Source organism: Meles meles, chromosome 11 (assembly GCF_922984935.1).
Source record: "Meles meles chromosome 11, mMelMel3.1 paternal haplotype, whole genome shotgun sequence".
Classification (NCBI taxonomy): Eukaryota; Metazoa; Chordata; class Mammalia; order Carnivora; family Mustelidae; genus Meles; species Meles meles.
The window spans coordinates 23,727,412-23,754,953 of record NC_060076.1 but is presented as its reverse complement, the minus strand read 5'-3'; the positions used below and the strand labels follow the sequence as shown (position 1 = coordinate 23,754,953).

Below are 27,542 nucleotides of genomic sequence, written 5' to 3'. Positions count from 1 at the left end.
TACTTCCCCCATGATTCGTGAGGCTGTACTACTAAACTCTAACTATTCTTAGTACATAATGACTTAGCTCCCGGTAAGGCTCATAACTGAAATTATGCTACTACCTCATTAATACTGTATACTTTAAATGGGATTACAGACCTCCATTTACTATGTGATAAAGGCATTAAGCTGAAGCTATAGGTACAATTTCATTTTGCAAACTGTTTCTCTACAAGGACTTTTATCTGACTACTGCAACGTGACTTTCCTCTTTGTCAGACAAAACGGGCTGTCATCTTCTCCAAGCTCTATAAATTCAGGGAGACTTTGCTAATGAAAGTATGTAAAAACAACAAAAAAAACAAAAATGGACCAGAGCAAAGCAGTAAGGAATTATAAACTAATTTTAATTGTATCAACAGGAAGAAGAATTTCAAACCATGTTGAGAATTTATACTTTAAAGTTTATATCTAGTTAACATATTCTAACTGTAACATAATTCTCTAAACATAAAAGGATTTGTGATGGCAAACGGACAGAACAATCATTTAGGTAGCATCTAGGAATATTGCTACAATTATTTTACATAAATAGAAATCCATGTCTTTATTAGTAAGATATCACGTCTTAGAGTAAAAATTCACGGAGGACGGGCTTATAAATATACATAAGTCTCAAAATCAATTGCAGTTGAACATTAGGTACACAATTATTATAAAACAAATATAACCCATCAGTGTCTATGTAAAGGCATCGTTTTTACAAAATAGTATTTTGTAGACAGTCTCAAAAAAGTATATTAATACTCCTGGAGCCAGATTGTTCCAGCATATCAGCGTGTCTGTGGGAATAAGGCATGTGGAGAAGCTGCATTCGCTCATCCAGGTGGCCGGGACATTGCACGTGATGAAGTGGAACCAGACTCTTGTGGCCCCGGGTGAACGCCGCAGCCACGGCTGAGAGTCACCCTAGAGCATCACTTACCCTCCAGAAGGATGGAACTCAACAGCTATTTGCCTAACAACAAGCATCAGTCCATTTTAAGAGAAGAATCTCAAAGAGCTTGATGATTTGCTTCAATGTTCAGTCTGCAGACATACTTAAAATCACACGAACATAGCCACTATTTTTGTGAAAAGGAACTTACAATCAGGTTACTGATTAAATATGAAAACAGGGAAGTCCAACTTGATATAACTAAATATCCAGATAAGGAATCTAAATACAAAATATGTATAGCTTCTATCAACATGCCATTTACTTACTTAAGGTCAGCCTTAACTAAAAATATAGCCAAGTCAAACTCAACAATGATACTTTGTACATTCTTAACAACTCATTATCTGGTTGAGTGGAGGAGGGAAGGCTTCATAAAGGAATCCTTTCTACAAACAAAATTCCTATAAACTCAAAGGTAGTTTTGCCTGTAATATGTACAATGTTGTATCTCTTGGGGTTTAGAGGATTCAAGAGATCAGGAACAAGTACAATCCTGACAAAGACCTTCATGAGGGCACTGCATGTGTCTACAGGCATTTATGTACAAACACATGCAGACCTCGTCATGTATGTACAAACATACATACACACACACACACACACACACACACACACTGAGAATAATCAAACTGTCCACTAAACATAACAATTATATACAATCAAGTACACACATCTCAGCATCTGGCCTAGGGAAGGAGATCTCAAACATTTTTCCACTAGGATACACAAGGGAGGTGCCATAACTGTGCGTGCAAAACTCTCCCCTGGGCGTAATAGATGTAGATAATGCTTAAAAAGAAATCTACAGGTAAATGAATTACTTGGGAACACTGAAATCCCCACCATGAAGAGAAATTCAACAGTGAAAGTCATTCATGATTACCACGGCTTAGAGAAATTAAAAGTGCTGCTTACCCAGTTCTGGATTTACTGCAGCAGAGCCGAGCAGCTGAAACAGAGACCGCAGAGCCCAAAACTCTCTCCCATCTGGCCTTTTAACGAAAAGGTTTGCGGACCTCAGGCTAGGCTTGAGAATGACACACAGCCTCCATGGTAACATCTTGGAAGCACAAAATCCAGAATATAGACAGGAAACTTAGTTGCAGAAGTTGTAGTAAGAACCATCTGGGATGAAAAATCCATCCCTGAGTTGTCGGATCTTTCTGGTGTCCTTAATGACAAAATCCAGCTTAAGATCATTAACTATGGCTTCTGCATTTTGTCTGAAATCGTGGTTATAAATTCAGCTTTGCGACCATAGCGGAGCAATGAGAGGGCACTGGGTTCCAAATGAGAAGACTTGGGGCTTTAGGCAAATCACTTCTAAAAAGTAACTAAGACAAACATATTCTTCCATTATTGTCCAATCTGTGTATTTTTAAAAAACTATTAAAAGTACTAAAATGGCTGATAAAGATTCTAGATGTTTTTGATAAGAAAGAAAAATGCACCTTTTTCCCAAACAGAACTATAAAAGTCCTCTTATTTTATTGTAAATCAGTAAAGGGGAGGAAAAGCACCTAATCTGAGTGTGCATAGTGGGTTCCATTTAATAAACACCTTAATGAGTGTGCGTAAGGACATGAATGTGCAGGATGTCCTCTCACCTACGTGGGCGTCAGCTGCCCCTTTGTAAAGGAAGTGCATTAGATTCAACGGCCAGCACTGATCATTTATGCCAAATGACTAGCCTCAGTTTCTTCATCTGTAAAATTGGTTTAATAACAGAATCTACTTACTGTGGGGATTATGAGGATTAAATGGATAAATCCACATAAAGGGCTTAGAACAGCACTCAATATATTTAGCTCTTATTATGGTTCTACTCGGGCATTTTATTAAAAAAAATACACATATGTACGTATGTATATGTGTGTGTGTGGGGGGGGGGGGGTTAGGCATCTCCCCTGGGACAAGTAATATGTTGGAAAATGGGAACACAGAGATAAAACAAATTTATTCTCATATTAGGTAAGAATAAATGAAGTTGAAATCTGCAGAATTCTAATTTCAGTGTGCCTGCAAACTAACGATCCTCTGAAATGGCAGTCAAATGCTGTTGTGCAGTCCTGGCTTGTCAATTCTTATTTGCGAACAATAATTATTGCTCAAAATACCAATTAAGGTTCACTGCAGGGCACAACGGCACCAACTTTCTATCTGTGTTTCGAAAGTTCGGGGTTTGCTCAAGAAATGGTTTATGGTTGGATCACAGGTGGAAGAATATAAAAATGTTGGCCAGTCTGGCTTCGTAGATGAAATACAAGCCTCTGAACCAAAGCGACTTGCCACAGAAGTAGTTTTATTTACTTTTTCTGTCCAACAAGTGTTTGCTGAGCACCAACAGCATAGCAGTGTCTGTTACAACTCATGGTTGTAACAGTCCCTGCATCGGGGAGCTGGCAAGGCAGGGCAAGCAAGTGACTGCAGTAAAATAAAGTATGACGGACAGCAGGATGGGGAAGCCTGGTGTGATGTGGGAGCACATGGTGGGGACCTACACCTGTCGAGTCCAGGGGACTGGAGGAAGAAATACTGAAGCTGTGACCCGGAAGATAGGCAGGAATTCAGCAAGCACAGGAAGTGGGAGACTTCTGAGCACAGGCGACACCATGAGAGGGGAGCTGAGAGCAGCTGTCTTGCGTGGACAAAGCAAGTGAGGAGTGGTGGCAAGAGATGATTATGGGGATAATCAAAATGGACTGCGTGTTACCCTAATGGCAATGAGAAGTCAGAGAAAGTTCTAAGCACACATATGCAAGGCTGGTTATCAAAGTGGAAGCAATTCATGAAATAATTAGCTTGACCTGAAATGCAAGCAGAGGGAAAGTCAGAGTAGTCCTTCCCTGCCTGCTACAGAGGCTGGCCCATCTCTCTTTCGTCTTAACCTATGTGTAGCTGAAATACTATGTACATCAGAGAGTGAAGTAGAAAAATATTTGCCTTCTTATTTACAAAGTGGGTGTCTGCACACACTCTATCCTCACTACTGAACAAGTACAATAGCTTAGAAGGTGTGCAATGGCCACTCTCAGCCGGGACCCGAGGGCTCCGTTCCAAGGCGATGGCAGTGAGGTGGAGCCACAGACTTGAACTAGATGACCTGAGTTTGAATCCTACCCAGTTCTTCTGCTCACCTAATGTCATTTAACCTCTCCCCATCTGCAATGAGGATTCTTTCTCCGACATCACTTGGTAGACTGTATGTCACAAAATCTCAATATTTTCCTTATTTTTATACAGTTCCACACTTTGAAAGGTCCCCCCCACCACCAGGCGGACTTTCACCCTGATGGTGAATTCCAAGGACGGTATTAGAAATCAGTCTCCCGTCTTGTTTAATTACAAAATCCACAAATCCATCTCTAAAGCAACAAGTAGTTGGGGGGGGGGCAGCCAGAGGACTGCAAAACTCGATGGTGGAAATCCATCAGCAACTCAACGACACCATAGACTCTTTTCCTCTGAACAGACTGTTAGCACAGACATTTGCAGCAAAGGAACATTTGGGTTCCTTTGAAAAAAGGGAATGCATTTAGTCAAGGCATTAGGATAACTTCTGCTGACTGCTGGTCCAGTCTACAAGTCTGAACACGCTGAACGGAAACTCTAGGTGAATTCACTCTAGGAGTCATCTCCCATTTTCTGATTTAAAAAAGAAATGTCATCTTTAAAAAGTTTCTATTCCAAATCTCCACAATCTCCAAAAATGTTAATTTATTTTCAAAATGCCTTAAACTTTTATTAGGATGATTTGTCTATTATAATACATATTTAACCATACTCCGTAGATGTTGACTCTGACAACAGAATTAGCTGTAACCATATATGAACTGTTTAATTTATAAAATACAGTGATAGAAGAGTCTAAATTCTAACCGCTAAGAATGCCCTTATTTTTTTGTATCATTAATAGAGTTTTACATCTTCAGGAACACTCACAGTTCTGTTTCTAACCTTTCCAAACAGCAATCAAAAAATATTTTCTCATAACTACTCACTGACTGAGAAGACATTTCCAGTAAGTACAGACCATTTTCTTATCATTGCAAACTTTCCCATTCTCCCCATCAGCTGTGTAAATATCCAAACGTATTTATGGAAATTTGAAACTTCTCCCGACTAAAAGGTTGATTATGAACTAGGGCCACCCAGTGAAGTTCTCTTTATTAATGCTCCAAGTAACTCTCCTGAGCTGTAGTTGGAAGAATAAAGGTCGTTTAGAATCCATGTGCCTAGCTCTTTCTCTACCTTATTGTGTGTTATCTGACCAAGTAGCCAAGGCCACATGGCACGCAGGTCACCAAAAAAGGCAGCTTCTTCGACTTCAAAGCCCATTCAGTAAGATGGCCCTAACAATTTTCATCAAGCCAACTCAGAGATGTTATGAAGCTCAAATAAGAAAACACATGTGAAAGTGCTTAGAAAAAATTTTAAGTACTTTCCAAAAGTATGGGATCAATATTAAACAATCCTCTTTGATTAGAAAAGCAGCTTGCTCTTTCCTCCAAAAAACTGAAATCATAGGAGTCTTTTTTTTTAAATAAGAAAGGCTAAAATTATACTGCATATTCTTTAAAAATATATTTATACTAAAGACTTTCTAATCTATTTAATATGTTGGCTTTGCAGCTGTAGTTAAGGGGTTCCCATCAATAAGTAGAAGGTCAGGGCAACAATGAGAAGCAAACAAAATGGAGAGGAGAACGTTTGATAGGCAGCTGATGGCATAAAAATGTCTTCATACTTGTAAATACTGACAACACGTTCTGAAGTCGGTGGTGAGTCTATGTCATGTCGGGTGATAGAGCCTTTAAGAAAGAAAGAGGAAGGGGTCAGTAAAAAAAGGAAAGAAAGAAAGAAGAGAAAGATTTAAAATGACATATGCAAACAACGGAAAGAGCAGACAAGTCTTTAGCATTGAGTCCATAAGCCGGGATCATAAAGATCTGGAATCAGGTATTAGAGCTATCAAAGAATTCTCTGTAACTGTACCTATATAAGAATAGAAAGAACATCGAAATTACCTAAATTGCCCCCTAAAGACTGGTTCTCATGGATCCAGACACCCACTACCAGAACAACATTATGGATCTCTCCACTTCACCCCACTTTGTTGGTTCTTCGTATCATATGAATGCCCACTTTCAAGATCTCTAATGAGTTTCATCTCACTAATACCATAAGGAAAACTATGTTGATTTCAAACAGCAAGAGCTACAATTTTTTCCCCTCAAATGTATCTTTCCTCTATGGGTCATCAACCAGTCCTGACCACACTCTCCTTCTAGATGGAGGTCTCTGTCACTGTCTGTGGATAATGAAGTGGTGGCCGGCCCAGGTCGGACCAGAGAGCGTGCAGGTGTGCGGTGCACACGTCTGTATGGCTGAGAGGCAGAGGGAGGTAGCAGGAGGTTTAAGATACCAAACAAGTGTTTGGACGAGAGACATTTTTTTTTAACCTGATGAGACATGTAAAGAGGGAAAGGCTGTGTACATGGGATGCTTAAAAAGCTGAAGTTGATTCAAAGTGCCTGGCCTCCTGAATAAGCCACATGGAAATTGGGTTAGGGGGACTACAGGAGTGTGAGTTCAGTGCAAAGGTCTCCTTGGAAACAGGGCTCAGAGTGAGTGTTCTTTAAAGTCCTATCTGCTGGGAAGCCCTGCCAAACTGGACACTTAATTCCCTGCTCCAGCCTCTGTGCCGGCTCCTGTTAGCGCAAGTCAAACTCAGGTTGGTAGAGATTTTTCTTTCAACAGACACAGACATGTTCCCCTCTCCTATCCAACCAAACCTCCCTCACTGGTATGTACATGGGCTCCTAGGCTTATCCATGCAGTTCCATTTCCCTTAAGGGAAACCTAATCCCACATCCCCTTTAAGCCATAGCCTAAACTATAGCCCCTTGGAGAGACGTTAAGAGAACGGATAGTGGGTGCCCGGGTGGCTCAGAGGGTTAAAGCCTCTGCCTTCGGCTCAGGTCATGATCCCAGGGTCCTGGGATGGAGCCCAGCATCAGGCTCTCTGCTCAGCAGGGAGCCTGCTTCCCACCCCCCACCCCCGCCTGCCTCTCTGCCTACTTGTGATCTCTGTCTGTCAATTAAATAAATAAAATCTTAGGGGCGCCTGGGTGGCTCAGTGGATTAGGCCGCTGCCTTCGGCTCAGGTCATGATCTCAGGGTCCTGGGATCGAGCCCCGCATCGGGCTCTCTGCTCTGTGGGGAGCCTGCGTCCTCCTCTCTCTCTGCCTGCCGCTCTGCCTACTTGTGATCTCTCTCTCTGTCAACTAAATAAATAAAATCTTTTAAAAATAAATAAATAAATAAATAAATAAAATCTTAAAAAAAAAAGATTTAACAGAACACGCTGCACTTTAAAAAAACAAAACAAAAACAAACAAAAAAAGAGAACAGATAGGATTTGATCAATAGAGAGGGACTGAATCAGTAACGGGTGCACAAGCCTGTATATGGGGTAGGAATAGGCCTGTTTTGTTTGAGGACAATGAGAACACCCAGAGTCCTGGAAGGCTGAACAGGCAAAGTGGGATCAGACTTGAGGAGGGCCTGGAATGTCAGGCTGTTATTCCATTTATGTTAGACGATGACTTTCCCAAGTACAGCACTTCGAATTTGTAAAGGAACTTCAAATACTTGTTTTCATTTCATGCTTACAATGTTCCTTTGAAGTTGGTATTCTCATCATCCCCATTTTAAATACTAAGAAATTGGGAATTAAGAATTTAGATGAGAGCTGGGTATAGCAACCAATGGGGAAAACACACACTCAATTCTAAAGTTTTAGGCTCCAAATCCCATGATTTTAAATGGGTTCATTTCTCTAGGCTGAGATATAATTTATTTCCGTGAGTACTGAAAGTACTCAAAGATGTAACTGCAGATCCATTGTTGGGATCCTGGGAAATAAGCAAAATGGAAAGGTGTCATATATCTGGAGGCACACAAATGTTTTCCAATTAAAAACAGGCCAAAAAAAAATTGGGGTGCCTGGGTGGCTCAGTCCATTCAGCATCTGTCTTCAGCTCAGGTCATGATCTCAGGGTCCTGGGATCGAGCCCCGCATCAGGCTCTCTGCTCAGCAGAGAGCCAGCTTCTCCCTCTCCCTCTAAGCCTCCCCTGTGCTTGGGCTCTCTCTCACTTGTGCGTGCACGCTCTCTCTCCAAACGAAAAAAAAAAGAAAAAGAAACAGGCAAAGGAAGTATAAAATCTCCAGATCAATCAATGGAAACTCCTACAAGGACCATGAACAACTCACTTCCATTCTTAGGCCGTTAGGCTTGATCAGCCAGGAGGAATGCTGAAGACGCCATGTAACTTGATTTTGGCAACCTCCCAAAGGTCTCATGATATCCTTGGGTCTTTGTAGGGGATCTGCTGAAGAGCCTTGCCACTCAAAGTGAGGTCCCAGTGATGCAGCATTCACTGGGAAGCTGGATAGACATGCAGAGTCTCCGGTTCCACCCCAGACCTACTGAAACTGCATTTGAATATTGCCAGGTAATTCCTGTACATGTGAAAATCTGAGGAGTGATGGGCTAAATTATACGTTAGTTTGGTAGATCTGTGACTACCAGAAGAGGCATAAAGTGAACACTCATAGGATGGTTGGTGTCAGTCTCTACAGAAGTCTTCAGGTGTCCTTTCCTGTTCAATATTTTTAATATTTCTTTTTCTTTTTTTTTTTTTTAAGATCTTATTTATTTATTTGACAGAGAGAGAGAGCACAAGCCGGGGGAGCAGCAGGCAGAGGGAGAGCGAGAAGCAGACTTCAGCTGAGCAAGGAGCCCGGTGAGGGGCTCGATCCCAGGAACCTGGGAACATGACCTGAGCCGACGGCAGATCTTTCACCTACTGAGCAACCCAAGCACCCCATATTTATTTATTTTCAATATTTTTTTTATTCTTAGCATATAAGCGCTAAGAGTGCTCACTGACGTTGCAGTCAGTGAGACCTGGGACTGGATTTTAGTTCTTCCGTCAATTGGTTGTATAGCCTCGAGCAAGTTCCTGAAACTCTCTAAAATGAGGACGGTAGTATCTATACCGCTTAAGGATGTGGTGAGGAGTAAATGAGCATGTTGTGAGAATTTAACACAACACGTACCCCCACATGAGCAGACCCATGATCTACTCCATTAAGCACAGAGCTCATCATGTACCACCCTGTGCTGTGCCAGCTGTGTACACGTTTGTACGTCCATGTGTGTAACAAGTCCGTTACAACTTCCTAAAGGCAGGATCCTATCTCCTTTTTTCCTTTACTCTATCCAAAGGGCTCACCGCTCTCTTGCCCAATAAATAATGAACGCAAGAAAAGCAGCGTCTGGCGTTTAATCCAGACGCCAAAATGTAAACTTACCCTGAATGGCTGGACCCCAGGCAAACAGATAATACCAACTCAAATGCAGATCGACAATTGTCTCGTCTCTGGGAACGTTCACGGGGCGTTTGAATCTGCAGGTGACCCGATTGTTCTCAAAGACTCCTTCTTCATCTCTGGCAGGATTTCTCTGGATCTCCTTGGCCCACTGGCCTACATTATAGAAGTGCTGTATGCGGACCCTGCCATTGTCATCGTGCACGCAGGCCATGACGTCATCACCACCCTGCATGGAAACAATGAAGGAAGGAGTCAAAGGTGCGTCTTTTACAAACTTCTCTGCTAGAAAGAAATTTCACTCAAATATATCTGCCTCATTATCTCTGTAATTTGAAATCTCACCTCCCCAAATTATTTTTATTAAAAAAGTTTTAATCGGGCTGCCTGGGTGGCTCAGTGGGTAAAGCCTCTGCCTTTGGTTCGGGTCATGATCTCAGGGTCCTGGGATCGAGCCCCGCATCGGGCTCTCTGCTCAGAAGGGAGCCTTCTTCCCCTTCTCTCTTTGCCTGCCTCACTGCCTACTTGTGATCTCTGTCTGTCAAATAAATAAATAAAATCTTAAAAAAAAAAAAAGCTTTGACCAAGTGACCATAGTTAGCACTGCCAGAGTGGACATCAAGTGCCTCCTGACATGACGTTCAAAGAATACATCACCAGCGATTTAGTACTCCTGCTGAAGATGCACGCCGAACCTAATCATGAAGAAACAAACCCAAACCGAGAGTCATTCTACAAAAAATCATTATAAAAAGTATTACAAGACATACTTGTGATCTTCAAAAGAGCCAATGTCGTGAAACACCACACACACACACACACACACACACACACACACACACGGTAAAGAAACAATTTCAATAAAAAAGACAAAGCATTCATGACAACTAGTAATATTCCTAGACAGAATCCTAAGTCATAAAATAAGAATTTCTATAAAACGTAGTTTTATATGAGCAACACTGGAAAATGGGCACGATGTTTGATCATACTATCATGTTAATGTTAAACTTCCTGACTTTAACGAATAGATTGACTCTCCAAAGCTTCCAGGAAATAATAAAAATAATAGCAAGTAGCAGCAGCAGCAGCAGCAGCAGGGAAGAGAAATAAAGTACATGTGGCAAAACGTCATCATTTGTGGAAAAAAAAAGTTCTGGATGTGGACAGCGGTGATGGTTGCACGGGTGAATATAGTTAATGCCACGGAGGTGGACATTTTTAAATGGTTAAAATGGTAGATTTTACGTTTATGTACATTTACTCTGTAGGGGGTCCTGATAATGGGGAAAGCTAGGCATGTGTGAAAGCAAGGGTATATGGAAATTTTCTGAGCCTTTCTTCAATTTTGCTGTGAACCTAAAACTGCTCTAAAAATAGTCTCATTAAAAAAAAAAAAAACTATAATGTACCATTTCAAAAAAAGTTTAAGGCTATTAAAAAGAGGTTCCATTTTGCTTTTCCTTTACATCAGGTTTTGAAAAAAAATTTCATCTGTGCTTGGAATAATAGGAGAAGAAAAGAGAGACTTACCTGTTAAAGGCCTTCAGATAGCAAAATGTCCAACATAGGGGCACCTGGGTGGCACAGTCGGTTAAGCTACCAACTCTTGGTTTTGGCTCAGGTCATGACCTCAGGGGCCTGGGATCAAGCCCTGAGTCGGGGTGGGGGGGTCCATGCTCAGCGGGGAGTCTGCCTGAAGATTCTCACTCTCCCTCACCCCTCCCCATTCATGCTCTCTAAAATAAATATATCTTTTTCAAAAAATGTCAAACATAAAATTCGAATGCCCCTTACTCAACCTCCCTCCTCTAAGCAACCTAATCTATTTTTTTTAAAGATTTTATTTATTTATTTGACAGACAGAGATCACAAGTAGGCAGAGAGGCAGGCAGAGAGAGGAGGAAGCAGGCTCCCTGCTGAGTAGAGAGCCCCATGTGGGACTGGATCCCAGGACCCTGGGATCATGACCCAAGCAGAAGGCAGAGGCTTAACCCACTGAGCCACCCAGGCGCCCCTGAGTACCCTGATCTTAACAGCTACACCATGAACACAAATGCATTCTAGGACAGGAAATGGTCATGTGCATTGCAAGCCAGCTTCTGGGATGGCACACACCTGCTGTTTCTCTCACTGACCCTAAAGTAGGAGACAAGACATGCAGATTCATATCCATGCAGTCTTACCAATTAGGCCCATTGTCTTACTGCCAGGACTGGCTTTGGTAGAAGCTCATCCTTCTGGTGACCTTTCCAAGAGCAAAGCCCCCAGAGCTCTGACTGCTTAACCTGATCCCCCGGTCTCTACTTAATACCCACTTACAACCTCTCCCAGATCCACCAGTGAACACTATCAGCACTACTTTCAAAGCATATCCCAAATCTGAACACTTCTCATCACTCCCGTTGCTGTTAAGCTGATCTGAGCTGGCCCCCTCTCATTGCAGGAGCCTCAAGGCAGGCCAGATGAAGAGAGGGAGGCTCCTCATGGCAGAGCAGCAGCCTGTGCAAACGTACAGGGGCCCGCATCAGGCTCTCTGCTCAGCAGGAAGCCTGCTTCCTCCTCTCTCTTGCTGCCTGCCTCTCTGCCTACTTGTGATCTCTGTCTGTCAAATAAATAAATAAAATCTAAAAAAAAAAAAAAAGTACAGGGGCCCAAGAAAATTTGGCTGTCTGGGAAGCACCCTGGCACAGTGAGATGGCAAATGATGATATCACACAGGGAAGAGGGAAGAAGACAGCTGAGACACAGAGAGAAGCAGAAGTAAGAGACAGACAGCTGCCTGGGGTCCACAAGCCCCGTCTGGTCCTGCTCTGGGTTCCTGGCCTTTCTGAGGTCCAGAGGTGTACTGTGGAAGACTGAATTGTTGGGTTCAAGGCTTCATTCTCCAGTAGTACTATTACATACCTGCCCCTTCACAGGGCCTTTTGGGCAGGACAGTGAACTTCCCAATCCCTTCATTCTGGGCTTGGCTGTGTGACTCACTTTGGGCAATGAAATGTTAGCAGATGTGATGTGAGCAGAGGTTTGAAGTTGGCTTGGAGGTCCCTTGCCCTTCTGTTTCTGCCATGAGAATGACATGCCTTGGTAGATGCTAGGTCCAGAATGATGAGAGAAAACCCGAATCCAATTCATGCGCTGGAGTCAAGCCTAGCTGAACCCTAACCAAGTGATATATACGTGAACAAGAAATAAATGCTTCTAAACCATGTGGCTTGGAGGCTCTTGCAGCATTACTGCCCGAATAACTAACAAATGCAGGTACCACGCGATACCTCATATTTCTGTAACCAGCCCTTCCTTTTCAGTTTAAGCTAGCTTGAATTTTTTTTCACTTGCCATCAGAGAGCCATAACTAATATAATTGGTACACTGCTTTTATCAATGTATTTCCCTTGCTTTGAAAAAGAAAATCAAATGTTGGTGATGCACATATTTCTCAGTGGCATGGTGGCTGGGAGAAACCATGCCCATTCTCCAAAATCTAAAGCAGCACAGCAAACTAAGGGGGAAAAAACCATCCTTCATCATGATTTGCGTCTTACCATTTTCTTGTCTGAAGAGAATCCAACTGCCACCCAACCATCTGTGTCAGCACTCAGCTCAAATTCCACATCGGCCCCTATCATCCGGTAGCTGAGGAAGTAGTCACAGGTCTCCGCGTTACAGCCGGGCTTGCCATATCTATAGGATAGAACAAAACAGAGCACTGCTGCTTCATCTTCTTATTTGCAAAACATTAAGAAGTCAACAATGTATCAGGCAGAGTGAAGCAAGATTACCAAATGAATGAGGTCCTTGCTACCAGGAATCTGAAAACCACAGTTCCACTTGGGAGAGATCTTGGAAAATATCTGCTCCTTTTTACCTACATAGAACCTGAGGACCAGTGATGGGAAGGGGCTTGCTTGCATAGTGAATCAGTAGCTGCAAGAGGACTTGAACCTGGGCCTCCACTCCCAGCCAGAGTTCTCAACATTATATTAGAGTTTCTCAGACATTCGTTAGGATTGAGTTCTTTCTGAATCCCTTTCAGGGGAAGAAATCCTCAGAGTTAATAAACTGTCTTTGTGAATTAAATATATATCAGTTCTTTTTCACTTACAAGTTTTCATAAACTAAATTAACAAAAACTTACAGATTAAATATAAACCAAACTACAAACCCAGGAACATGTAAATTCTGAGCATTCGGGTAATAGATGGTGTAGTCTTACTGAAGGTAGATTTTGCTTACCTGCACAGGCCATATCTCGCTATACTGCACAGTGTCTCTTGGTTGCACACGTTCTTTACTACTAAACATGATTCCACTTTCCTCCGCTTTTATCTGTTTGAATGGCTGCAAAACCCTCATACATACCTCAAATCAATACCTCATTTGGTATTCCCTGAGCATAAATGCATCATTTATTTATAAAATCTGCCTTGGCTCTATCAGGCTATCACACAATTACAAATCAGGACACCAGAGTACCAAGCAATATAAACTGGTTATCCACATAATCCGATTATGCATACATTCATCATTTTAAGGGGCATGATTGCAATGGAAACATAAATTTAAATTTTCATCTGGGGACTTGTGGATCCTTTAAGAATTGGAAAGTCCTAATGAGAGGGACATTGCTTCATGCCATTTTCAGAAGAACAGAAAACTGTAGCAATGGGTGGGACAAGGGAAGCTCAGGCAGAAGGTACCTGAAGGAACAGGGCACGAGGCTGCCAAGTACTGACTGAGGAGGGAGGCAAGGAACATGCCAGCATGCTGGCAGGGACCCTGAACAACTGGGAAGAGATGTGAGCTGAGGACAGTATAGAACCCGGTGAAAACGTTGAATGGGTGTAAAGAAAGTTAGAGGATTGAATGGGCCAGAAAACAAACCACCCCGAAGACAGCAGGTACCAAAATTCCTTCCCTTCTAGAAAATGTCCCCCAGTCACCAGAGTTAACATTGCTGGCCCATTTCCTCAATAATAGTATTATTTGGATTCTTAAAAATTCCTTAGAAGGGTGCCTGTGTGGCTCAGTCAGTCAAGCATATGACTTTGGCTCAGGTTATGATCTCAGAGTCCTGGGATCGAGCCCCATGGCAGACTCCTTGATAACCAGGGAACCTGCTTCTCCATCTTCCTCTGTTCCTCCACCCTGCTTGTGCCCTCTCTCTCTCTCTGTTTCTCTCAAATAAATAAAATCTTTAAAGAACATGCCTTAAAAATACCCTTGTAATCCAAATAGAACTCAAAAATCCCTTTATTTGATTTTTTTCTCCATAGACCTCGAGCACTGAGCAAAAGAAAAAGAATTCAGAAATTTCAGTGCAATGTCCTTTACTCAAGGACAATTTAGTTTAGGAAATAACAGTTTCAAAAAGGAGGTGGCTTTTCCAACAAAGTGGGGCTGTCTGGATGGGAGGCTCACCATCTGTATCGGTGTTTGCTAGTTCTGGGCCATCATGTCTTGATAGAGCACGACTAGTAATCACGGGGGACTCCCTAAACCTGACATAGCAAACTCACTACAATCATCAGTGTTCATGACTAGAGAGTATCATCCAGATATCCCTAAGTCATGACTATTTGAGAAGAAATTTGGTCTTAGACATGTCTATCATGGTCTGTCCCACTCACAGTCCTGCTAATAAGACACAGCCCATGTCACGTGATGCTTTTTCATACAGCCAACTGGTCAGGAGTAGACACCTGGGCCAACGGCAGTATGGTCATATATGAAAAACCAGAGAAGGACATTCCAGTGCCAAAGAGCCTTCGAGAGCCTGTGGCCTCCAAGACCGAAGACTGGGGTGGCCATCGGAAGCAGGTCACACCTGCTGACACTATGAGGGGGCTGCAGGCCCTTGATTAGAACGAGCTGTACACATCGCAAATACTACCTTGAGAAGTAAATCAGTGCCTTAGCCTTAAATTTAACCAACTTGCAGATCTACCAACCTAAAGCATCCCTTAGTTTTTCCACAGTCATCCACTTTGATTTTGGCAAATGGATCCACAGGAGGAGCAGTAGGGAAAGGGTAACCTAGACAGTGAGAATAAACAACGGTTAGAAAATCCAGTGACAGCTTTTCCAAGGAGAAATTTTTTTTTAGTATGTTATTTCTTTTAGTATGTTGACTATTTTCTATCACATGTGTCTAGAAATGTTTAGGTCCTCAGAAAAGGGCTTCGTGTAAGCCTAATCACCCTCTTCAGGAGGGGAGGGTGTAGGGCACACATCTCTGAGCCAGTCTTACATGTAAACTGAGAATTATGTGGCCTTTCCCTCATTATACAGGCAGGGAACCTGAGGCAGAGAGGTGGCCTAATTTCATACAACTATGGGCTTGCCACCATCCCTGGGAGTGTGAACATCACAGTTTTCATAAAAGAGCCATGCTCTAAAAGGAAAAAAAGTCAACAATGAAATATTTGTATATTTGATGGTAGAGGTTTTCCATGTACACCTATATAGGATAATAGGATTTCCCCCTTTCTCTGAACTCCCATCTCTCACGAAGTTTATAGGATATTTTCCTGGCTCACTAAATTCTTCAAGCACATCGTTTCTAACAACTCTTTCTTGTAAGATCACTTAAAGTCCTAATGCAGTCAACCACACACTAAAGGGTAGGCCTGCGCTATGCTTTCGGTCTGTGATAGCAAGATTTTTTCTCCTCAGCTGTTAACTCCATGCATATGGGAACCACACGTGGGTCATCTTGGGCTCTCTGTCCAGCATAGTGCTTGGCAATGGATGCTGATTATGTGATTGTCAAATGAACAAATAAAATCACCCACAGATACTAGGCAATGTAAATAAATATCAGGGGTCCTGCCCAGGACCCATGAGCAGAAGGAGCTGTACTGGGGTCCAGAGGAGAGGCCCTTTATATCCTTTCAAGTTGGGACGGTGTTAGGGAAAGTACAAGCCTCCCAGGTATTTTGGAAACAAGGTTTCCAGGGCCTTGAGGACCTTTCCAGCTATTGATATTACTGTTTAGTAAAAACTCAGTCATGAGACCCTTCAGTGGGTTGTATGCTTGGGGGTTGACTGCCAATATATACCTTGGTAGGCAGAGATAAAGGAATTTTCCAAAGGAATTTTTATATGTCAAAGTAGACTGCAGGATCCTAGGGGTACTAACCCCTAGGTTAGCAAGGTACTAACATCGAGGCAGTTGAGTTTGTAGAGGAATGTCACTCTGCCTGTTTCAAGGCCTTGCCAATGTGCTGTAAGTAGTAAGGAAATTTAATTTTTCTTTTGCCTTTGCTTCCCACATCACACTAGATTATACTTTTTAAAAAGCCACTAGGCCACACTTTCCTAGCACACATCTGCACACTTTGGACATTCATTTCTACTACGCTAGGTCTTGATCACATGCTAAATATAGCCCTAGTAGCTTTTTACCATCTTTAAACAACTGGGTCAAGTGCATTACCTTTTCTACGTTTATGCTTATTTTATGCTGAGCCCTAAATCTACTTTGGTACTCTAGACTGAGTCCAGCCTTGGACGAATTTTCTGTTTTTTCTCTTAACATTTATTGAGCAACTGCATAACGCTACAAACTATGCTAAGCATCTTCATGTATGTTCTTATTTCTCACTAAATGCCGAGGTTAATCTTTTCTCAGAATATTTATCCAGGAATGCAATGACTACTTATGTTTTAAAAATTCTATGGGTACCTGGGGACCTGGGTGGCCCAGGCAGTTGAGTATCCAACTCTTGATTTCATCTCATGCCATGATCTCTGGGTCGTGAGATCAAGCCCTGCCTTGGGCTTTGCGCTCAGCTGGGAGTCTCCTGGAGATTCCCTTTCTCCCTCTGCCCCTCTTACTCACACAGTTTCATTCTCACATAAATAAATATGTATTTTTAAGGATTTTATTTATTGATGTGAGAGAGAGAGAGAGAGAGAGAGAGCGCGCGTATGCACAAGAGATCACCAGCAGGAGGAGGGGCAGGCAGAGGGAGAGGGAGAGGCAGGCTCCCTGTTGAGTAGGGAGCCCGACAGGGGAGTGGATCCCAGGATGCTGGGATCATGACCGGAGCTGAAGGCAAATGCTTAACCACTGAGCCACCCAGGGCACCATAAATAAAATTTTTTAAAAATTCTGTACATAACTGAAACAGACAGTCTCTTACAATGCTGCTTCTCAGTTTCCCCATCTTCTTCTGATATCTTTACCACTTCCTAGCACCTAGAACAAATACACTGGCATACAGCAGATTTCCATCTCAATAAATGCCAGTTACTGTTACTATTGGGTTACTATTACTATTAAGTTTTGTAAACTGGACTGAGAACTAATAACTGTTGGGTAAGATAATCTCTAGAAGAATGGGTTTCTAAGCTCTAAATACAAGCAAGCTTTGGAACAAAACTCATTTATTAATGAACCAAACTACCTTATTAGTGTTGGCAAATGGCTTCTCAGGGGTTTTCTAGCTCTAATTTCCTATTCTCTTTTACGACTCTAAAACTTGGAGTGAGAACTAGTTTTGTCAAAAGCTTCTGGGGCATATCTTTTTCTCTGGTTTCGTAAGATGTTGTATAATAAAGAATTTGACTGGTTTTTGTCCCTGGTCTCTGGACGAGAGGCTTGGAACTTCCCAGCCTGTCTTTGTTATTCATGAGCCCCTTGGGCTCACACTGGATTTTATGCTAAGAGATGAGAGGACTCAGGATGGGGGCTGGTCACCAGAATAACCAACCATGTGACTAGAGGTTTGGGACTGTCAGCCAGCCCCACCTCCGGGGAGGGATGGGAGGCTGGGGACTATATTTAATTATGTAGCCAGTGATTAAATCAATAATGCCTATATTATGAGACCCCAATAAAAACTCTGGACACAAGCTCAATCCCGCTTCCTGGTTGGTGAACAAACTAATACTAGGGAGGGGGACAAGGCCTGATTCCATGAGGAGAGGACATAGGAACTCTGCATTTGGGAGACCCCAGACTTCCCTCATGTGTGTCTTCGGCAGCTGCTCCTGAATTGTATCCTTTATAGGAAGTACAGTGCCTTCCTGAACTCTGTGCAATAATCGAGTGAGTTACAGAACCTGAGGAGGGCTGCGGGTAGCCCCGGGATTTGCAGCCAGTTCATCTACAGTGAGAGCGGTTGTATTATGGACCACCCCCTTTGGTTTGTGGGGTCCGCGCTAACTCTGGGTTATTAGCAACAGAAATTAATTTCACTCTACTCGTTGGGGTTGGCAGAATAATATTAAACGCAGCAACATTACCATTTCCTCCCGGAATTTAAATGATCTATTTGGCACAAATTTAGTTTGGCCCATGTGCCAGTATTTAAGCTCTCGTCTGTGAGCTACAACCCAGCCTTCTATAGCCAACTCTATGATGGTCTGAGCACTCTGCGAACCACATTTCTCCTTTGACAACTGGCTAGGCTCTGCCAAAAGGAAACATTGGAGGGAGGCTAGGAGGCAGGAAGAAGGGAAGACCATTCCTTCCTGATGGGGTTTTAGAATACAGGTGAGGTTCTGTGGGGTGGAGTCCAGATCCAATGACCAAGAAAGAATTCTTGAGATGTCTTTGGTGCAAAATAGTGGTTTATTAAAGCATGGGGACAGGACCTGTGGGCAGTAAGAGCTGCTGCCCCGGGGTGGTGAAGGGTGCCTGATTATACACTATGGGATTGGGGGTAGTAAGGCAAAAGGGGTTTCAAAAGGATTTTCATATGTTCAAGACCACTCACAGGATACCAGAGGCCTTGCTGTCGTCAAGTTAAGGTTGTTTTTCCCTCTATGAAGGTTGTTTTTCCCAACTATGAACATAGTTGGGAAGTTCCTGGAGGAACAATACACTCTCCCCACTTCAAGTATCTGTCAAGGGGCTGCAGATTATAAGCATTTAATTGTGTCCACATTTCCTTCTGGAAGCTAGGTTATTCATAGAAATGCTTTGTTCTTGTAGATCGCTAAGACATTTGTAAACTGAGGGGACTCATGTCTTGCAGGATTGTGATCTCTACAAATGAACTGTTTTCTCTTTAGGGCAGCCAGGAGTGCCTGAGGAATGTCCATATATCCCATGAGGCAGGGGGGTAGGTGGGGGGGCGGGTGGTCAGCTTCTGGTTTGTCCTCAGTTTGCCTTCTGTTCCCTCATCATTTCCAACTAGATTGCTGCCCACTACTCCACTCCTCAGTGATCCTGCTTCATCCTTGCCATGGCAAGTTGGTTTCAGCTTCCAGCTTGCTTTCTAGACTCCCCTAACTAGCCTGTCATGCCCTCAAAGGAACCGGCAGCAGCTGCGCAGAGAGCCCCATTCTCAGAGGATGGGCTGCAGTTTCGGGGGGCTTGAGGGGGTCTCTTGGCTGAGCTTCTAGATTCCCACTGTCTCAAGCCCTTCTCTGTGCCCCGACACATCCCACCACCCAGTCCCAGGGGCAGTAGCTGCTTCCAACCATTCCCATCTCTGTGCCCCGTTTTGCTTCTCCAGTCCCTCAACATCTACTTAGATAGCTCCCGGGGCTGGCCATCCTCTTTAGGAACAATAACAAAAAGGCTTAGAACTGGTTTCTGTTTTTCTGATCAGATCTTGATGGATAGAGATTGAATGGATTAATCCTTAAATACCAACACAATGGATTTGCAGCTGCACCTTATCATCCATTCTCTTGGTAACTAGCTAGAGAGTGTCGTTCAACAGGGCATCTGATAGGCTTTGTACAACTGGACTGGCACATTATCTTGATGGCACAATTTTAATTTTTAAGTCTGTAGGTGCACCAAATGAAACCGGTGACATTTCTTGGCTTGGCTTGGGACACTCCTAATAGTCTATGCAAAGCCCATCTTCTATTTTCCCCTAATCTGTTCCTAAGCCCACTTTCCTCCTAGTCTAGAGTATTTCCTATGTAACCTTCTGCAAAGCCTGCAGGTTTTAACAAAATGAGCACTCTGACGCATACATCTTAGAAAAGCAGTATTTTATTGTGCTATACTGAAAGGGGGGTTGGGAGGTAAGCTTCTCATCTGTGCTAGCTCCTCAGAGATCAGGGAACTCTGTCTGCCCAGGGTGAGGTCCCACCTTACTGCAAAAATCCTTTCATGTTCCCAAAAACAACATCCTGAAAGTCTTGCATGATTCCTTTATAAAATAATCACCAAAATGCCTTCAGCAGAACTGGGATCGACCGTGGAGGCTCCACGAGCAATTTTTCACTGAGCTACCAACACCACCGTGCCACGCTGCCCACACGCGGCAATGCCCTGGCCATCCCAGGCCACATAGGAGATATCCAGAAGCACCCAAGCAGAGCAGATTAGCAAGGGCCCACCCCGACTCACCAGCCACCATCCCTATGTTGATTTTTATACATGTGTGCTCTTGAAAAGTAGGAGCCTTATGCATGCTTTCAATCTGCATAAGCGATACTGTGTGGTACAGCTTCTCCTACTTAATATTTTCCTTTGGAAATCTATCCCTATGTATGAACGTGAGACCTGTTATTACTCCTGACTGAAGAGCATTCTCTGATGTGCATATAGCCAGATTTTTTAGAAATAACCTCTCGGGGTGCCTGGGTGGCTCAGCGGGTTAAAGCCTTTGCCTTTGGCTCAGGTCATGATCCCAGAGTCCTGGGGCTCTCTGCTCAGCAGAGAGCTTCTCCATCTCTCTCTGCCTACCTCTCTGCCCACTTGTGATCTCTGTCTGTCAAATAAATAAATAAAATCTTTAAAAAAAGAAAAAGAAAAAGAAATAACCTCTCAGTTGCCTTAATGTTTGAAGTGCCTTCAATGTTTGCTTCAGCAAAAAAAATTTTTTAGTAATGATGAGATGAACTGCCTTACGTAGGCTTCTTGTGGACATATGCAAGAGGTTTTTGTTTTGTTTCAGTAAACCCCGGAGAGCTAGAGTTAGGTCACACCCTTCATTCCAGGAGGCTCGGTGAGGTCAGTATTCAGCCAGAAGGAAGGGGTCTACCATCGCCGCCCCGGAGCACGAGGTTCCTCTTTTCCCTCCAGTCTTGCCTGTACTCGATAGTATCCCACATTCTCAGTATTTTCATTTGTATTTCCCCAAGTACTAGTGCAGCTCAACATCTCGTATCTGTATTAGCCACTTGGGTTTCCTTTTCTTCGGTGTGTATATACACAATTGTTGAGCTTTTTTTTTAAACTTGGGATTTGGTCTTTCTCACGGGAGTTTATGTGCATTTCTGATACTAATTCACTGTGGGTTCACTGTTGGTTTCACACGCTGCGTTTCTCCCCCCTTCTGGTCTGCCCCCCATCTTGCTTTTTTCTCTGATATCCCTCCTTGGAACAAAATCTTTAAATGTGATGACGTTGGGGAGATAATTTTTCTTCCTTTGTTTTGTGCTTTTAGAGTCTGGTCCCAGAGATTAATCACATTCCAAGGACCTGAAGATCTTTCCCTGCATGTTTATTTATTAACGTTGTGGTACTGCCTTTCACATCTAGACTGAACCCATTTGGAATTTTTTTTTTTAATACAATGTGAAGAAAACAGTTCTATTTTTCTCCCTACATTGACTCAATTTTTCTCACTGCCATTTACTCAAATAACTCATCTTTTCCCTAGCAATTTATAAGGACAACTCAATAATTTACTGGTTCTCAGAGGAACATAGGTCTATTTCTGGACTCTCTGCTGTGTTCTCTGGTTTATTTGGTGGTTCCTGAGCCAGGATCAGTGTATGAATTGCCAGGGTTCGTAACGTATCTCAGCCATTCACAGAACTTGATTCTTCCATGCAAAGGATGGATACTAATTTGTCAAGTTCTCTCCCCAAATACTGTTGGGCTCCTGTATGGAACTGTGGTAAATGAACAAATGAATGGGGGAAGAGCTGACATCTTTGTAAAGCCAAGTCACTCCTTCCAAGATCATGATATATTTCCCATTTATTCATAGTTTTCATATCACTTAATAGTTAAAATATTGTTTCTTTGGGCATTCTTTGGTAGGCAAAATTTGGACAGTATACGGATTTCTGTTGCTATTTTAGATATCTTGTTTTGACATCTTCTAGTTTATTTTTCGCTAAAAAAAGAAGAGAGCTTTTGGTTTACGTATGTCGATCTTATCTATGGTAACTATAAGGCATTCACCTGATTATTGATCTGTTGATTCTTTCCAATTTGCTATGTAAATATTCCTATCAAGAGGACTAGAAAAACATATATTCATAAAAGACTTGTACACAGATGTTCATGGCAGCATTATACATAATAGCCAAAAATGGGAAATAACCCAAATATCCATCAAATTGGTGACTATCTGTGGTTTCCTTTCTTGTCTAATTCCCAGACACTCTCTGTTCCTTTTCTGAAATCCCTTGAGCCTGTTTTGCCATCCTCCACTGGGTGGTTAATGGCTTCTGGTTTGCTATTTATTGCTTCTAATTGACTGCTTGGCTCACAGCCCTCAGGTATTAATTTAGTCTTGATTCCTTGAAGTTTTAACCAGCAGCTGTCTGTTCAAATCTGAGGACGACTGCACCAGCCTCTTTCTCTTTCCAAACTACCTGAATCGTTGTTTCTCCTTATCAGGGTCATAGAATGAAGTACAAAGGTCGAGGAGATTTAGAGAATGTAAAATATGGAAAGCTCCACACACGCGTGCATGGCCATCAAGCAAAGCTTTTGCCTTGGCACTCCAGCAGGTAGAAAACAGCAGTTCCCCACTAACTGCCTACCCCCTTGTTTCCAAGCCCCTTTCCTCAAGTCTGCCCACCAACAGACCCCATTCAGCCCATCCCACTGTATTTTGGAGTACAGATCAACAGGGACCCTCTATTCCAAAGAGCTGGACACCCTGTACCATCTTATCCATAAAGGGAATCAACAAATCTACGTAGTTCCCTGCTACTTTCTAGCTGTGTGGCTTTCGCTAAGATGTTTACATTTTTCCGTGGGCCAGTTTTCTGCACTGACTTAGTGGCAGGGGAAGGGGAGAAGGAGAAAATCAGGAAGGCTCCCTGAAAGAGGTATTAGGAATGTAAGGATGAGTTGTATAGGCTTAAAGAGTGGGAACCCCTAAGAATTCTGAAATCTAGCATAGGTAAGTTGTGCCTGGGTGAGTCAGTCAGTTAAGTGTTCATCTCTTGATTTTGACTCAGGTCATGATCTCAGGGTCATGAGATGGAGCCCTGCAATGGGCTCCTTGCTGGGCGTGGAAACTGCTTAAGAATTTCTCTCTCTCCCTCTGTCCATTCCCCCACCCTGCACGTTCTCTCCAAATACCATAGTTAAACCAAAACATAAAATAAATTTTTAAAATTGAACATGTTGAGGGGGTAATTAGAGATACCAAATTAGCCAACTTTCAGCTCTGGCTATGGAGGTCTTGGGCTATCAGAACACTGGAGAAATGGTTTCTAGATAGGGTGGGTGATGGTCAGTGGGCTTTCCAGAAGTTTCAGTGAATTTTCCATCTCCATTAGTCTAATTCCCTTTTTTGGATTTACATACTACCAGGCCATCTTTTCATTGAAAACTCAGTTAGTTGGCTACTTTGAATCTGAAAAGAGGGTCCCCTGCATAGAAGAAACATTTATTCTAATCACTAGAAAAAGACAGCCCCATTTGTACTGATAGAAAGAAAGTAATTTTTAGGGTGCTGGGTGGCTCAGTCGGTTAAGTGTCTGCCTTCAGCTCAGGTCATGATCTCAGGGTCCTGGCCTTGAGCCCCACGTCAGGCTCCCTGCTCAGTGGGGGTCTGCTTCTTCCTCGCCCCCTCTCCCTCTCCACCCCTCATGTTCTTGCACTTTCTCTATCTCAAATAAATAAATAAGATCTAAAAAAAAAAAAAAAAGAAGGGGGTGCCTGGGTGGCTCAGTTGAGCATCTGCCTTCAGCTAGGGTTATGGTCCCAGGGTCCTAGGATGGAGCCCTACATCGGGCTCCCTGCTCAGCAGGGAGGCTGTTTCTCTATCTGCCTGCCATACCCCCTGCGTGTACTCCCTTTCTCCACCAAATAAATAAAAATACAATGTTAAAAAGAAGAATAAAGAGTGGTTTAAAGGCACTATTTCTACCTCTTCGCTTGCCACTTCCTTCAAAATCAATCCGAGTCCCTCCTTCTCCATTGAATTTATCTCAGGAAAATTCGCCTCTCATTTCCTGTCTCCATCAGCTATTTCAAGCCGTCACACTACTGGGCCTCACCAAGGCTTGGGACACTGCATCCTGATGTCCCCTTTCCCTTCACTTTCTGGGTTAGAACATCCACCTGGGACATTTGCCTGGTCTGCTTCTCTCGCTCTGCCAGTACCCTTTAAGACAATGTCTCTGATTATTTCTAAGGATCTGGAGAAAATCTCTATTGAAGATCCACAGGGCTAAAACCCAGGCCCAGGGTTATCTAGTGGTGGTACTGCCCCTGAGAGGCTCAAACCTCCCCACTAGCACCCACCAGCCAGACGTAGGATCTGCATTTGAAGATAGTGAAAGTGCCGAAGGGGAGGAGTAAGAGGTGTCTGTAAAAGGAAGTTGGTCCAAAGAGAACATTCCAGATAAACAAGCTGAGGCTTCCTCCATTGAGCAGGCTGGAACCATCATGGATTTCTGGGGGTCAGAGCTGAGCCTCAGGCTACATGTACAGAACCAGTGAGAGGGGTAAACAGACAAACCAGGGATTTGTATACACATCGCCTGCCCTTTGCCCTGTGGGGTCACCTCACCTAAATGTCCTCCCTCTTCTGGCTCATCAAAGGCTTTCATACTTCCTAGCTCAACTCTATAAAGCCTTCCTTATGGCTACAGCCACCAGACGTCCATGTTGACAAAACCATCTGGACTCTACAACTAACTTCATCCTCTCTGTATATACAAACGGACATAGAGCATCTGACCTTGATCTCCTCTGTTAGGGACATGTGCCCAATGAGAATATGAGCTCTCAGGTGCCATGTGTGAGTCACCTGGCAGCATGCTGGGCTGATTACGAACAGAATAAATATGTATTAGATGCTTTCAGAAACAGATGGGCTTTGAAATGTTTGATCATTTCCAGAGTGATAATGCTGCTTCTGCTTGTCCCTCTCAACCCCCTCCCCTGTCCCTCCTCCTACCCAACCACATGGCTGCCTGGCTAGAAGACTACATTTCCCAGCCTCTCTTGCAGCTAGGTCATGTCATTATGTTCCTGCCAAAGGAATACGAAGAGCAGTGACCTGTGCAACTAGCCTAAAAGGTAATGGTCTGTCCTGAATTTCCTCTTTCTCCTTCCCTCAAGCTTGAACAAGGACATTCAAGCAACCCGTCTTCCACCACACTGATGAGGATGAAACTTTACTGGATGGTGGAACAAGATGGAATGACCTTGTGGAACAGAGCTGTCCCAACTGCCCAGACCAGTCAGATTCATGTGAGAAAAAAATACTTTATTTAAGCCCCTATATGTAGGGGTGTCTGTTTCAGCACTTGAACCTCTACCCAACTAATATATTTCCCCAAATCCAATCTTTCCATTTCAATACAATAATTCCATTTTTTTTTTAAACTGGGCATATTGCCTCTCAGCTAAAAGGCTACCGTTCCCAGTCTCCTTTGCAGTTATATGTGGCCACGTTGTGGCCAATGAAGTATAATTGTTCTATGGGACTTCTGAGTAATCTCCTTATAAAATGGTTAGTGACCTACTTCCCACTTTCTCTTTCCCACTGACTGGACTGTGAATGTAGTGGCTGGAGATCAAGCAGCCATTTTGGACTATGAAGTTTCAGGCTAAATTTGTGAAGAAGCAGAAGACCAGGATCCAAGGTCTCTGATAAGGATGGAACCTCCAATACCAGCCCAGACCGCCTACTTTTAGATTTCTTTACATGACAGAGAAACTTCTATCTTATTTAAGCTATTAATGTGTGCTTTTTGTATGCAGCTAAACCGAATCCTTCATAACAAGTATACACAGCCTCCTATCAGTTGCAGGAATATTTGAACCCCAATTTAATTCTTGCCTATTCCTCTTAGCATAAAAATGGGAAAATCATTACTTTCCAAACTAGAGAAGAGGCCAGTTTCTATTCCTTCTACACAGAATCAGCTTGGCTTTTGTGCTCACTAAAGCAACTCCACAGGGAGGTCTGGAGCTGAAAAACCCCTAGTCTCTGGGCCCAGCAGCCCCCAACAATGGTGGCTCACAGCAGGGAATCCTAACACGTGTGGTAACAGAAAAGAACTGGGATGGAAGTCCGGACAGAAATAGGCCCCAGCTAGGATGGCACGGCAGTCAGCAGGAACGGAACGCTGAAAGGTTGGGGCGCTAGTCTCTACAAATTTAGGTCAATACAGTCAGGGAGAAAATAAGACAACATCACTTTAAATTATGATTTCTAATTCCCACCAGCTCCCCTGATCTCACACACCCAGGCCAGATGGCGGTCTCCTCCCTTACCACCCGTTACCCCAACCCCGGACAGGGAGAGTGGAGGCCCGAGCCAAGAACTGGGGGGAGCGCAGGCTCAGCCCCACCTGTCCTCAGCCTCCCGGGGCTCGGCTGACCACCTCCTTCTCCTGGCCTCAGTCTCCCTACTTGTAAACCGGGCGGTGGGTGGAAGGCGCTGACAGCTCTTCGGGTGCCTCCTGCAGGCCGGCGGGGGTCTGAGCAGTGCGCTCCCGATTCCAGTCCCGCAGTCCCAGGGCTACATCCATGGGCCTCCTTACCAAACCCCCACTCCGGCCGCCTCGGTCCCCCACCCCCACCCCGCGTCTCCCTCCCGCAGCCCCTCACCCTCTCGCAGTCTCACCCTCCTCGGACAGGTAGCGCAGGTCGTAGAACTCCCCGGCGAAGGTGCCATAGGAGGAGTCGTGGCGCGGCACCGACTCGTCGGCGCCCGTGTCCCCCCGCCCGCGGCCCCGGGGTCCCCGGCCCCCGGGGCCCGCGCCGTCGTCTGCGGGGCTGGCGGCGCAAGTGGTGGGCCCGGCCAGCAGCAGCAAGAGCAGCGGCACCCAGGCCCTCGGGCGCTGCCGGGGCGGTCGTGCCATCGCTGCGCACCGATCCCGCAGCCAGGCCGCTCCGGGCCGTAGCGGGGGCGCCGCGGGCGCCGGTGGGGACTGCGCCGGTACCGGGGCCGCCGCCGTCAGCACGCGCCCGCCCCCGCCCGTAGCCCGCGCGGCCGCGCAGCCGCCGGTCCCCGCCGCCGCGCGCCTCGCTCTGCGCAT

The 27,542-nt window shown here is 44.0% G+C and overlaps 1 protein-coding gene across 1 annotated transcript; it reads right to left on the bottom strand.

Annotated features, from left to right (window-relative positions):
- Positions 1-369: 369 nt before the first annotated feature.
- On the bottom strand, positions 370-27,542 carry FRRS1L (ferric chelate reductase 1 like). The gene is made up of 5 exons (XM_046021717.1): positions 27,128-27,542; positions 15,332-15,416; positions 12,926-13,064; positions 9,363-9,609; positions 370-5,793 (listed from the first exon to the last, which is right to left on the bottom strand). Exons 1-5 carry the CDS (start codon positions 27,540-27,542, stop codon positions 5,621-5,623), a joined length of 1,059 nt encoding a protein of 352 aa, XP_045877673.1. The 3' UTR covers positions 370-5,620.

Bases quoted from the DNA above. Each gene is read 5' to 3' on its own strand.
- FRRS1L (XM_046021717.1), bottom strand. From the start codon at position 27,542: ATGCGCAGAGCGAGGCGCGCGGCGGCGGGGACCGGCGGCTGCGCGGCC. The intron at 13,065-15,331 runs GTTGGTAGATCT...TCTATCCTATAG, and splicing joins AAAACTAAGGGATGCTTTAG to ATATGGCAAGCCCGGCTGTA. The intron at 5,794-9,362 runs GTAAGTTTACAT...TCTTTCTTAAAG, and splicing joins CTGGGGTCCAGCCATTCAGG to GCTCTATCACCCGACATGAC.